At 36.7% G+C, this 14559-nt stretch overlaps 1 protein-coding gene across 1 annotated transcript in view; it reads left to right on the forward strand.

Moving 5' to 3' along the window:
- Nucleotides 1–14559, forward strand: part of IFT80 (intraflagellar transport 80) — a 152675-nt gene that overhangs the window by 60662 nt on the left and 77454 nt on the right. The window contains exons 6-8 of the mRNA XM_075068431.1: nucleotides 3523–3632; nucleotides 5686–5775; nucleotides 7896–8033. Coding sequence (XP_074924532.1) covers nucleotides 3523–3632; nucleotides 5686–5775; nucleotides 7896–8033 — 338 coding nt within the window. The remainder of the gene's footprint in view (nucleotides 1–3522; nucleotides 3633–5685; nucleotides 5776–7895; nucleotides 8034–14559) is intronic.

Below are 14559 nucleotides of genomic sequence, written 5' to 3' on the forward strand. Positions count from 1 at the left end.
TGTTATTGCCCTTGATCACTGTACTATCCCCCCAAAACCCAGAAACAAAACAGAACAAAAAAAAAAAAAACCTTATGAAGGAAGCTCCATTATTCCACTTCATGTTTTTGACCCAGAATCTGAGAGATTCACTTTTACCTCAGGATTGTACCTGAATTTCAATTTACAGCTAAGTATCAAACAGATAAAATGAGGTAAAATGTGAGCAGATTGAGACATGATGGTTAAAGTGTGAGTCAACTCTTATGGTGGAAAGATAGAACATTCTTGTTATTTTCGGCAGAGTTAGTAGTGATACCTGTAATTAAGGCTGCTCGACTCTTTCGATTGCTCGTGATTTTTAGCCGTTTTCTTGCATGTCTAGCATCTGTGCTCCTACAGTGTTTCATTCACATTCTTGCCTTCCACTGAAATTACAGTGCAACCGATTGATGTACCTGGTATTTTAAGCAGTACTAAGATACATTTTGCCTGACATTTCTTGCAATGTAAAATGCAGTTGTACTCTGGGGTAAATCTTTATTGCAGTTAGCCTTGGCTAGCTTAGCACAGGTTGAGCATCTCAACTGCAAAGCCTGTTCCTCCAGACCCATGTTTCTTCATCTATAGTGGTAGTGTAATAACCCATGTGCTGTGATGCATTACTGGTGGGTTATCCTATGATTCTTAGCAATGCATTAAATGGGGCTGCTCTATTATTTTTGCGGCAAGCTGCACGCACTCTCTCTCCCCCTCCCCCCTAGCATGGAACTGCTGTATGTGACAGTGACATGAGAACAATATTTCATGTGAATAACTTGCAAGTGAAGTCCCTCATTATTAATGCAGACAGTTCTGAAGGCAGAACAGCATTTGGTAGCAAGAACTTTTAATGAGAATGTCATTAAGGAATTCAGTCTGCAAACCACAAAGTGATTTGTAGCACACTCGACTAACTTCTTTGCCTCTTCATTTCTTTCCTGTTCACTAAACATAAAAATGTCATTTTAGGTACATTTCTCCAAGTTATGGGTCTTTCTGATGCCACTCCACAGCTTTACTAGAAGACTTGTGTCAGTTCTGGCCAACTGGCAGCACAGGAGAGGGATTTCTTGGGCAACATCTCTGTTCAAACAGTGAGGAAGGGCAGCAGAAATGGAGCAGGCAAATGCAGGGGTAAAAGCATTTCCTTGTAGAGAAGAAAAAATCTGAAGGCTGCTTGATGCTAAGATATGAAAGAGGACCCCAGATGATATGGGTAAAATTTTCAAAAGCAACTTAACACTCTCACTCACTCAGTGCCTAAGTCATTTTTGCAAATGGGACTTTGGCTCATAAGTCACTTAAGTGCTTTTGATAATGTTACCCTATAAGTATGCTAACACCTTTTTTCATTTTCACAATTTTGCACTATTACCCAGGGTAGAAATGGTGGGAGTGCTAGTATGAATAGGTAACTTATGTTTTAACAAGCATTTTACATTTTACATTTTACCTCATTTTGTCTGATTATTTGATACTTAGCTGTAAATTGAAATTCAGGTACAATCCTGATGTAAATGTGAATCTCTCAGATTCTGGGTCAGAAACATGAAGAAGTAGAATAATGGAACTTCCTTCAAATTTTAGGGGGAAAAATCAATAGTGAAATAATGAGTCTGTCAGAAATGGTCTTTTCTGGGTTTCCTGACCCTCTGTTCACTAATGCAGCTTTCGAAGGCAGGTACAATGTTCTTTCATTTTCACAGTTGTTAAATCTGATCAGAACAGAGTTGTAGTTCAATGCATTATAGCTGATTGCAGCCTCAACATATGTTTAAACACTTGATAAAGAATAATGCAGCTGCGCCAAGATATTAGTAATAATGGAATACAAAGCTTTTCATGACTAGGTTTGTGGTTCAACTCCAGACTGAAATCAATGGCAAGGTGTCCATTGAAGTCAGTGGGACCAGGGTTTCACTTTAAATGAATTATGTTAATCATTGACCTTGCAAGGACATATGTCTTGATTTTATAATATTTAACAACCTATATGGCACTGCATCAGGGTTATTTTTTAAAAATTAAATGAATTCACCACTGGTGAAAGACACCAGACTCATAAGCCTGAAGATTGAAACTTCCACACATTTCCACAGAATATACAGTGTATATAGCTTGGACAGTGGCAGTGTAAGCTCTCCTACCATCCCTTCACCAGTGTTCTGGATCTGATCAATATGGACCATAACTATCACAACTTTCTGTAGCTAGTCCATAATTAAGCCAACAAAAACATTTTATAAAACACAGAACCATCAAGATGGGCACATGGATAACCAAAGCAACAACCTAATATTATTCTATTCTGTACCTTCCCTTCTGAAGCCTCATTATTTGTCAGTAGTTGTCAAGTCATGTTTACATTCAGACTGTAAACCATAAGGGGCAGGGACTGCATTGGTACATAAAATGGTATGTATACAAATGTGATTAAAAATACACATCTACCACGATATAACGCGACCTGATATAACATGAATTCGGATATATCAATGTAAAGCAGCGCAGCGGGGAGGGGTGGTGGCTGCATGCTCCGGAGGATCAAAGCAAGTCAACATAACTCAGTTTCAAGATATTTTGGCTCCTGAGGACAGCGTTATATATGGGTAGAGGTGTAATAGTTCAGTTTTCATACCCATTTAATCTTTGACCTTTGATAAGGCTGCTTTCAAGGATGCCATTTAGAGCTAAAAGTGACATGGACACCTATATACTTGTAATTGAAATGAGACCAATAATTCATTTCACATAAGCCAATGTACAACCATCAGATGACAATCTTGCCAGAATTTCACCATCTACGTTTTTATTTCTATCTACAGTGGGATTTGTCACTTCCTCAGGGGCCAGACAATTTCTTTAGATGTTGATGGCATCACTGCTTTTGTGGTGGTGTGCACTATCGTGGAAGCCACTAAACATGGCCAGAGCTGCAGTTAAGTTAGTGTGAAGGACAGAGGATGGTCTCCTCCCACTCCTTTTAGCTGGGGGACAGTTTTCTCTCTCCTGCATCAACCAGGTAGCAGTCATCTATAACCTCTTCCCGTGGCAGCAGTGAGCCCACTTGATGGGAGCAGAGAGATGATAATTCTCTGAAGAGCTGCCAGTTGGAAAGAAAAAGTGGAGAAGTATCATTCTTTTGTAAGGTCCCTGCTTGCATCTTTTAAAGACTTGTAAGAGTTAGCCCTACTGGATTCATCTTCACTACTGTAGCCACCCGGTAGAATCACCAATAGAAGCAGGTAGATTTGCCTTGTTAGATTGTGCTGTTTAGCACCACAGTTGTTCTTAAATATCAATAAGGTATTTAGTAAATATATTGAAATTATTTCTGCTAGCAGCATTAAAACAGCTCTGTCTTATCTCTTCAGTATGTAAAAATTTCAAATGTTTCAGCAACATTTTGTTTTATTAATCAATTTTAAGTGCCTTTAATAATTTCTGCATGTGTTTTTCAAATTATCTTTCTAAGATACAATTTCTTCTATCTTTCTACAGGAACACCAGTTTACTCAGTAGCATGGGGCCCCGATTCAGAAAAGGTTCTTTATACATCAGGGAAGCAGCTGATTATTAAACCTCTTCAACCAAATGCTAAAGTTTTACAGGTATCATTAATATAAAATTTACATATCAGGCTTCAGTGATATTTTACAAGTAATATAAAGTTTTATATAAGTTATACAACTAAACCACCACACAATTTGGTATGACCAGTGTTTTAAAACTAAAATTAAATAAAAACTAGAAAGAATAAAGACTAGGGCTCCAACCCTGCAAGGAAGTCAGTGGGATTACTCACAGTTCCTAAAGTAAAGCTTGTATATAAATCTGCAGGATTGAGGCCTGGAATTATAGATGCGCTGCAAACCAAGACTGAAATGTATTGGTGAAGATGTGTTGTGAAGCTTTCATTGCAGGCCATACCTTGCTTGGGCCATTTATATACGTCTTTTATTTAGTCAAAATTCAAATTGTATTTTAACTGTAATATCATAGGTGGTAGCACTGCCTGTTATTAAGGTTGCTTGCCACTTTCAATTATAAGCTTGTTTTGAGTTGCTTATATATTAGCCAAATCTTAACCGTTTGGGCTACAAAATTTTGGAAAATTTCATTTCTGGCTAAGGAAAATATGTTGTTTTGCACATATTAAAAATTTTGGTAACCTTTTCTTTGAGATGCTTCAATGCTCACTTGCTTTGGAAAGGGGAATTGAAATTTGAAAGGCGGTAGCCTTTCTGTCAGATATATATGCCTTTTATGGTCTTTGTGAAGATCCATCCAAATATGGCTAAGTTATAAGCATTTGAAAAATAGCACTTTGCACATATTCACTCAAGACCTGCTAGAGCTTCATAGGTAAATTCCCTAAAGATTCTGTCTACGCTGAGCATACCCAGCCTGAGACTGGTCAGGACTCTCCTGCAACTGTGCACAGAGCCAGGCACTAAATTGAAATCAGGGAGGGGAATTTGTTGTCCCTGTTCTGGTCCTAGGCAGCATAGAGGAGGAAACTGCTTGATTCAAATGCAGAAGAGATGAGATCCAGTCTTGTGATGGAGCTAATATATGGGTAGAGTCCTGCGCAGATACAAATTTATATCCACGGAACCGCATGGCTCTCCCAGGAACTGCAGTGGTGAAAGGAGCATAATGTGGGGCTGCCGCTCCCAGGAGCCAGCACCCGATGCTGGCAGCTCCTCTGGCAAAGCTGTACTGTTCCCAGCCCTGCCATGCAGCTGTCTGCATCTCCTATCTGGGAGCATGCACACCACTCGAACACAAGATTGCAACCAGGGACAGCTGCAGTGACCCTGATGCCCCCTCCATTTGGTGAGGTGAGGCTGGGGGTGTCCTGGTACATCAATATACTCAAAGCAAATCACTAGTTTCTTTGCACAACTTTTATTTGAGGAGCATGTTAAAAGCTGTTTCACTAGTAAGATATCAGTAATATGGCCAGTCTTTGGGCTCAAGAATCTATAAGGTATAAATAGTTATGTAGAGTTTACCTCATATATTAACATATCATGTTAATATTCTCAATAAAGCTGTCTACTGATAGAAGTAAGCAGTAAAAATGAGTGGAAAATGATATTTTAAGGGAAGTGGGGACACAAATAAATGGCTTTTTTGGAGTTTAAATGGAGTTTAAGAAATAGAAATAGATCCATGTTTAAAATGATGAAAGGACAGATATAAACCGATGTTGAAAAAAATTAGGGAGAGGACTAACTAGTAACAAGCAGAGGTTTAAAATAAAAAAAAACAGAAATTTCAAATAAACAGAAATAGACTTCAATTTTTTTAATAAAAAAGAAGGAAGATGCAGGGCTTTAAAAATAAATAAATAAAAAAATCCTATTGTAGTTTGGAACAATTAAATTGTGGAGACTCAGAGGCATAGTATAAGTGCATAACCTCATTATTATCCTTGTCCTCACTCCCCCTCATTGTGTGTTATGTTAAATTAAATTGTAAGTCTCTGCAGGAAGAGACCACGTCTGCTGTGTTTGTACAGTGCTAAGCATAATTGGAACCTGATCCTGACTGGGGCCTATAAATGTTACCAGAATAAAAAACAATAAATACTAAAAATAATAGTAAAAGCAATTGCTAGATTTAAATGTATACTTAATTTATTTCTTTTCCTGTCAGTGGAAAGCCCATGATGGAGTTATTTTAAAACTTGATTGGAACTCAGTCAATGACCTTATCCTGTCTGCTGGTGAAGACTGTAAATATAAGGTGTGTATTGTTTAACTTTAATTACAGTGGATTAAATTATTTAAATAAATATTTAAAGCAGCAACTGAATAACAATACTAGACACTACTGACTTTCTCCAACCTTCCCAAGACCTTTCAAACTCAAATCCAATTAGATAGAAAAATGTCAGTGAAATTTGAAGGTTTTCAGGAAATGACAGCTACACTGAACGAAAAGATTCCTAATACATGTTAACAGTAGATTGTAATTACTCTGGTTTTATTTTTTTCATAAACATAATGTACAGCAAAATACAAATGTACAAAGCTCAAATTTTATATAAAGAAATTAAAGAGACCGGGTGGAACCAACTTTTGTTGGTGAAAGTGACAAGCTTTTGAGCTACACAGAACTCTTCTTCAGATCTGAGAAAAGTACTGAGAGTGTCACAGCTAAATGCAAGGTGGAACAAATTGTTTAGCATAAATAGTTAACACATTCTAAGGAACCATTTGTTTGAAATGTCATTTGATATGAAAAATTGGTGGAAAATGTAAGAAACGTTAAAGTTTAAATTTCATCTGCTATATTTGGGAGGGAAAATAGAAGTAAAATTATAAAGAAGTGACTATCATTGTACTGAAGTGAGAGTTAATATTCTGTGAAGATTTTACTGATCGGTATGAAATGAGAACGGAGAAGAAGAAAGAATAAGATACATTAAGAAGACAGTGAATTGTAAAGAAAAAGGAGGGAGAAAGGAGAACTAATACATTTGTCTAAAATATGTTAGCCAACCCCATATAAGCTCGACTACTTTTCCTGCCCTACACAAACTATTAGAGCTCAGTCTGAGCAAAGAGAAACTTAAAAAAGAGAAATAATAAAAGGACTTTTGTAGCAATTGCTCTCATTTCAAAAACACATTTTTTTCATGTCAAAGATCATTTAACTAGATAATACGTTTTAATAAAAACTTAATTTGTACTTTGATTATTTAATAGAAAAAACTCATCAGTATGACGACTTTTATAAACTTATACGTTACTAATGCATAAAGTGTTCTTGCTGGCATTCTACTGGCAGTGTCATTGGAGGATTTCCAAATTACACTGAGAACCTCATTATCAACTTTTTTTATGAAGAAAAATAATAATACTGTAGTTTTAATAGTTTTAAGATTCAGCAGTAAGTCTTACACTTACTTCACACCTCACATTAACAGCTTGGGAAATGAGATGAAGAATATGTGAGAGATATATATTTCCATTTCAAAAAATATCACTCATTTTAGTCCCAAAGTTACCTATGTTCCACACAAATTTGGCATCCCCTTGCTTGTATTGGTGAAAAATGTTTACAACAAAAATAAAGAATCATAAAACTGAGGTAACAGTTATTTTGCATTACAGAAGTGAATCCCACGGCATTTCTGCATAAATAATTTCAATGCCTTTGGGCCTCAGTAGGTTGTGAGACATGTGAGAATATACAGCCATAAAGATTCTGTTCACTGTCCCCTGGCTTGATTGCTGACTGGCTGTTAATAGTTGATGTGCACGTGATTTTATATTTGATATTACTGTACAAATAGAATGATCAAAAGTATTTAGGAAACATACAGGTCTAGGAAAAAACATACAGTAATTCACCAAGAAACACCTAGTTAATAGTGCACAATACAGACATCAATATAATATTTCTCATATTTTAGCAAAACAAATCCAACTTCAGGTAAAAATTATTTTTGCGGAGAGCTGATTTTCCAAGTAGATGGAGGAGAATGCATTAGAATAACTTAGAAATAGGAATTTGATTTTACAGAGCATTTGTTGCTATAAAATCTTGAGAGGATACACAAAAGAAGGTCCCAAACTTCCAAACTTGACTTTATTGGGAGATTTGGGCATGCAAAGTAGGCAGGATTGGGCCCAGCTCTTATATTGTGCATATACTGTAAAAACACACATACACACACCCAACTGTTAAATGTATTAGATATATTTTTTAATGTTGCAATTTGTTAAAAAATAAACATATTTCTACAACTTAAAAATATTTTCAGCTGAGGAAATGATGCCTCTAAAATAAGAAGTCCAAACTAAGAAGAATGATGCCTCTAAAATAAAATATGTCCAAATTTATTTTTTCTTTCTGAGGTGTGGGATAGTTATGGTCGTCTACTGTACAGCTCTCAGCCTCATGATTATCCTATAACATCTGTTGCGTGGGGTCCGGATGGAGAATTATTTGCTGTGGGGTCTTTTCATACTTTGCGCCTATGTGATAAAACTGGGGTAAGTAACAGCTCTGACAGAGAAGAGATATAATGTGCAAATTTATTGAAAATATAGTAAGTATTCCAGAGAACACATACGTATAAACATATTTTCATTTGTAGAGAATAGTTCTGGCTTTTTAGTATCTTTCCTTTGGGTGCTTCTGGCTGAGTGATTGTCTCCTTAGTCTGTTTGATGCATTTGTCTGTATTTAATGGTGCCTTATGAACACTTTACAGTTTTGTGCAGGGTCAACTAGTTCTATTTTGCCCTTCTTTCGTCACATGTTTAGTTGTCACATCTTCATTATTTTATGCTTCACAATTATATTTTGCAGATTTTTTACCAGATCAGTGTATAATTCTTATCATTTATCCTTTAAAGATACCATCTACACTGGAGTTTCACTCTGGCTTCTCATTCTTCCATAGCTAGATAGAAAGGTTTGCCTCACAGAATTAGTGGTTGTAGTAGTAGCCAGCACGTGGAAGTTCTCCCTCCTCTCAGCCCCTTGTGCATCCATCAGCTGCTGCTGCCTCACCCTCTAGAACCTTCTAACCATTATCTCAACTGTGCTCGAAGACTGAAGTCTCTGAAGGAGCTGTCCCCGACTTTCATCAGACAATTATAGTCTGTTCTTTTGACTTTCAGCTTTTCTCTTCAGGTATCTTGTTCTTGTTGTTTATCTAGTTTTTTGGTTAGTGTCCTGTTAAAACTTAATTCAGTTTCATGTATCTTCTTTGGTATTTTAGACTAGGTAACGCCAGAGCACTGACTGACAAGATTGTCTCTGTGGATCTGCAGTGTTTTGTTCAAAGTTCTTGCTAGCCCATCGCATTGCATCAGACCTCAATGAGTTGGGATTCTTGGCTTACTCCCTATCTCTCTTTTCTCAGTGGCGTTTTATCACTTCACTGAGTTTGACACTTCAAAACTTGTAGTATTTTAGGGCATTTTCATCAGAACACATTTTGATTTTCTTCTACAGTTGCTTTGGCACACTCTTCCAACACATAAGCATATTCTGCTGGTGCTTTGAGATAGTTTTTGGCACATTGATTTGGAAGTTTGAAGTGCCAAGTAAGTGTCCAAAGAAATTTTTTCACACATTTCTTTATTTCAGCAAGCCAACCTCTCCGTTAATCCTAAAAGAGCTAAGAACCTTCAAGAAATGTCAATTAGGCCAAAGGATGTCAATTATGAATGCGCTTGACTTCTGCATCCTCTGCCTTGGAGTTGAGTAAGATGTGTATAAATGTAAGGTGTGCCTTGAAATGTTACCCAGAGCCATCAAGTTTCCTGAGGAACACACACAATCCTTCTTGTAGGTACCCTTGAGAGACTCCGATACGTCCATTCTGCAGTTAGCTCCAGAGGCTTGCTCCTTCAGGCAGAGCATTCTGAGTCTTTGTTGGCCCACTCCTGTGAACACAGACACAGCTTTCCCATAGGGCCAGCAGATCCACTTCATCAGTTATCTTGAAATGAATTGAACTATCTGTGTTGAAGCAGAGTTCTCTGAAATATACTGGTGATTTGCTCTGAGTATATTGATGCACCAGCACGCTAGTACTAAAATTCAACTTTAGTATACTAAAATTCAACCTAAAATTGAGAAGGCATTTCTTCTACAAAAGTACTGAGCATAGGTGGCACAAAGAGAGAGATATCGACTCTTTGACATATCTCTACTATAGTCCTTGATGCCAAGCAAATCCAAAACAATCACCATATCCCCCTTTCCGTTCTGGTGCTGCATTTTTAGAATCTGGATGGAAGCAGTATGTGTTTAGAATTTGGATGAAAGCAGTTTGTGATGACTAAACTAGGCTGATCCTCTAGGTTTGAAGCTGAGGTTATTTGCTTTTTCTTGCTGCTTGTTTCTGTTTTATCATTCTTGTTTTTAGAAATCCCTTGAGCCACTTACTCTTCATAAACAAGAATCTGGTGGTGATTATCTTTAAAGAAAGGAAAATTGATCACTTGTAATTCTGCCTCTTTGAAGATATTATTAGACAGTATTATTTTTCTCTCTCACATACACCCTCCTGCCTCCCCCCAGATTCTAGTGTATTTTCTTTTGGAGGTTTTTTTGGTTTTTGATTTGTTTTGTTTCATTAAATGGTGGGTGTTTTTGTTTTTGTTTTGTTGGATTTTTGATGGTACAATTTTTTTTCAAACGGTTTATTTTGGTGAGCTCTTCTTTCCCATGCAATTTAGAAACTCACTGGACGGTTTTGGAGTGTGTGTGGGGTTGGTCCACATGTGGAAGTAGGATAGCGTGCAGGCCACAATTACCACTGCCCTAGGGTTAAAAAATATATTAAGCTCTGGAAATTCTGCCCTGTTTGTTATTGGGAGCAAGACCCAAGAGTGCGACTCCTGTAAGATGATTCTTCCAAGAAGCTGAATTCCAGGTAAGAAATATTCTCTCTTCTCTAAGAATATTATTAGCATTTTCAGATCTGATGGGGACTGCATATTGGCCACAAAAAATCCAAAGTAGACTAAGCTTTCAGTAATTTAAAAAAAATGTATGTTTGCAAATTATGTTGTTTAATGGTATTCTCAATATAACTTGTCCTTTTTAAGAAAAGTAGATCCTGGTATACAACTTCCCTGCTTACCTATAGGCATTTGCTTTGTCAAAAAATATTTTAGTTGTATTGGAATAAAATATTTCTTAGGAGTCGGTACAGCACATAAGATTGTACAGTTTTTAACAAGTTTCTTAATATTATTACTTACATACAGTAGCCTGAACACAACTTGTTCTTTTCTATATCCAATTTTGAACAGAACGTTTATTTTATCTGTCATTAGAACAGGCAATTGAAAGGCATGCTGTACAAGCACAAATATGGGATTAAGAACGCCAAGGGCTAGACATGTTGGATCAGACAATGAATAGGACAGGCGGCCTTTTTCTTATTCTAAAAATGTATTATATTCTAACACATGTAAAAAGCAACACTGCTAAGAAGTTCTGATGTCTTATATTCTTGAACTATTTTGAGCCTGGCACCATGATATTCTAGAGGATGAATCAGTTATGTAGAGGATTTCTTCAGAACGCAGTAGGGTTGAATGTGCACCTTAGCAACTGCAAAGACTTCATGTCCAAATTTTTGTTTGTTGGTTTGGTTTGGTTTTGAAAAAATGTATCAGTTTATATCATTTCCTTCCTCAGAAAATACTATGTTTTATTGTTTATAATAATCTTTAAGAACTGTCACTGTGACATGATACAATATTCTACAAACGTAGCTCTAGAAACAGACTGGTCTATTGCTGTTTAAAACATTGTGTCACTTAATATCAGTACCAATTTGAGAAGAAGGGTCAGTTAGATGAGTTAAGGAGGTGAATTCCCTTAACAAACATAGACTCTCTTTGCTAGTGGGAGACATGTCCTTGACATGACCAGAAGCTTTCTTAATAGTTGATGCTAAATCAAAAATAATGTCTAGCATTAAAAATTAAACTTGCTGATTAATAAGTATTTATATAAATCAAACAGCAGAAATCTGTATCTGTTAAATACTTCCCAGTTTCCACCAGTGATTTTTTGTTAATATTTTACTTTACGGTTTTTGTTATATAAATGCTCTTTGAGTTTAAAATACAAAAATACTATACAGATTGAAAAATGTGTATGCATACACACTCAGATATCAAACCTTGTCCCTCCCAAACTTGCTGGGCTACTTGAAAGTAGACATAATGTACCATGTTTTCAGTGAATGGCCTCTGCTTTTACCTTGTAAATATCAGATATAAGTAAACCTAATTAACATCTATCCATACACTATTATCTTAATATATACAAAAAAATGGTTAAAGCTGGGTAGGAAATTTGATCCACTGACAAGTGACTTATTCCATTGAATATACAGGAACTAATAGATTCTGTGAGGAATATGAATAAGGTGCTAAGATTTAAATTCTCAGGTCAAATGAGTTAGTTACATCTTACTTTTTATTTTAAGCTAGGGCCTTGTCTACACTTACAAGTTTTGCTGTTTTAACTTTCATGATAATTGAAGCAAACAAACTCCCCTAGTGTGGACATAGTTATACAGCAAAAGTGCTTAGGTGTTGTCTACACTAGAAAGAGTTCTTGTGCTGGTATAGTTCATACCAATTCCCTGAACAGTATAAGTTATACTCTCAGAAGCTCTTTTTTGCTGGTATATCTGCATCTAAATTAAGGCTTTTGGTTAGGTTCCCCCACAGACCGCACCCCAATCTTAACAATCATAGCTATGCAAACAAAACTTTTAAGTGTAGACCAGGCCTTATACTAGTATAATTTATTCAAGTTCAGTGAAGAGAAATAGAAAGTGCCATATACTAGTAAAACCGTGGCTACTCTAGGGCTTTAACTGGTATAAATACATCAGTAAAAAAATCACATTCCTTACCAATGCAGTTTACTAGTGAAACTTTTTAAGTACAGACCAGGCCTAGGGGCTTGTTTACCTATGAAAATAAATCAGGAATAAGATAGGGTGCAAATTTTAAATAGATTAACTATTCGTGATTAACACCTTGTGTGTACACTTTTTCTGGAATAAAAGTATCATATTGTGAATTAGTTTAATCCACTGTGATTAAGTTAATTTGGTAAAAGGGCATACTTATTCCAAAATAAGAACCTCCATTCCTGGAGTTAATCGGGAACAGTTATTCCAGAATAACTCCCTGTGTAGACAAGCCCTAAAGCCCAGATCATCAAAGGTATTTAGGCATCTAATTCCTATTCAATGGAAGTTAGGAGCCAAAATACTTTTGAGGATCTGGGCCTAAGTGTCTGCTTCTGTAAACTGAGGGGAATCCTAGGGTATAATATGGCCAACTAACATGACTTCAGATATCTGTGACTTCACAAATGTTGAGAGAGCTTTCTAGTCATGTTAAACTAATTCCATTGAGCTAACTTGATTGAGAAAACATGACTTTTTTGCTCTTTGAGACAGGGCAAAATATGTTAGTCTGGATTTTAATAAGGCTTTTCAGTTGGGTTAAGATAACTCGGTTGAACAAGCACAATTGAAAAATATACCTCTTTCACCTGGCAAGACTTAGGAAGAGATTCCAACAAAATAATAGTAAAAAGCAGGGGTTCAAAATTAAAAAAAAGAGAGAGAGAGAAATTGTGAATAAAAAACAGAAATAGGTTGAGATTTTATTTATAAAAAATGAAGGAAGAAAGGAAAATGCAAAGGCTTTAAAATTAAATAAAAAAAATTCCTACTATAGGGAATTCCTGTTATATCCTTTGTTGCAGGAGAAGAGCTTGTTTTCTTACTGGTGGCTAGTACTGATCTTTAATTTCCATCTCTTAAAAAAAACCAGGTCTGTCAGATTTTAATTTTACCACACTATTAAAGATGACTATCTAGCCAATTAATTAAAAAGAAGGGATGAAAGTCTTACCCCACTCTGTTTCCTGTGTGCCAGTTTTAAAGAGACCAGAGCAGCATAAATGGGTGCTACAGTCCCCAGATATAGCTGGGGAGAATTCCCCCAGTGTAGGAACTGAGGACAGCCAGAGCAACCTTGTCTTCACTAGGAAAAAAGGTGCTTTTTACCATGTTAGCTAATATGTGGTAATAAACATGTTTTAAAAATCCTAGTATGGAAACTCACGTTAGCTGGTCAAGGCAAACCCTAGGCTCTCCCTAGTCATTCCCTCAACCTGCTAATATATGTGAAAACTACACACTGCGTCATCCCCCATTAGGATTTTAACTAACATATAGTGGAAAAAACACCACTTGTTTTTCCTAGTGTGGAGGCACGCAGACTTTCTTCCAAGGACTGTTTCATAAATCCTGGTGTAAGGTGTAGAGCTGGGGATGCAAGGAATTGGCGCCACAACACCTAGCTGTAGCCAAAGATTCTGGGCAGTATGGGACAGGTTGCACCTATTGTACACCAGAGATCACTCCAGTTCTTGCTTCACTCCAGAAACGTGAAGACACAACCGTGTTTTAAAGACAGCTTAATTCCCCCTCCCTCATGGGCTATAAATTCTGTGTAGAGCCTCTTAAATTAGAGGCGCAGCACAGAATCTCATCCCAGGGTTTGATTTTGTTTTTTCTAGCACCACATTCATCTAATGTTTTAAGTGTTTTATTTTTCTTCTGTAATTTCTTAGTCAATAATGCAATATGAGAGACTCAGATGGCAATGTCAGACATAAAGGGGCCAACTTCTGGCAGAATCATAAATTTGGAGCCTCTACATCATAATCATCTCAGGTAAACAAATGTGCTCTGAGAGTACAGCTCCCCTCTTCAGCCAGATTGTAACAGATAGCATCACGTAATCTTAGTGCACTATGAGTGAAATCCTGCCCTATTGAAATTAACAGGGATTTTTCCATTGACTTCAATAGGGCCAGGATTTCACCCTATGATTTTGGGTATCACCAACATGAATAAGAGCTGAGCACGCCTATTGGATCAGGCCCTGCAAGTAAGTTAGCCAAAGTGATGCCTATCTTCCCTTTGTTTGTGAATTGCTCTGGGGCTTAGGG

This window comes from Chelonoidis abingdonii, chromosome 8, assembly GCF_003597395.2.
Source record: "Chelonoidis abingdonii isolate Lonesome George chromosome 8, CheloAbing_2.0, whole genome shotgun sequence".
NCBI classification, from domain to species: Eukaryota; Metazoa; Chordata; order Testudines; family Testudinidae; genus Chelonoidis; species Chelonoidis abingdonii.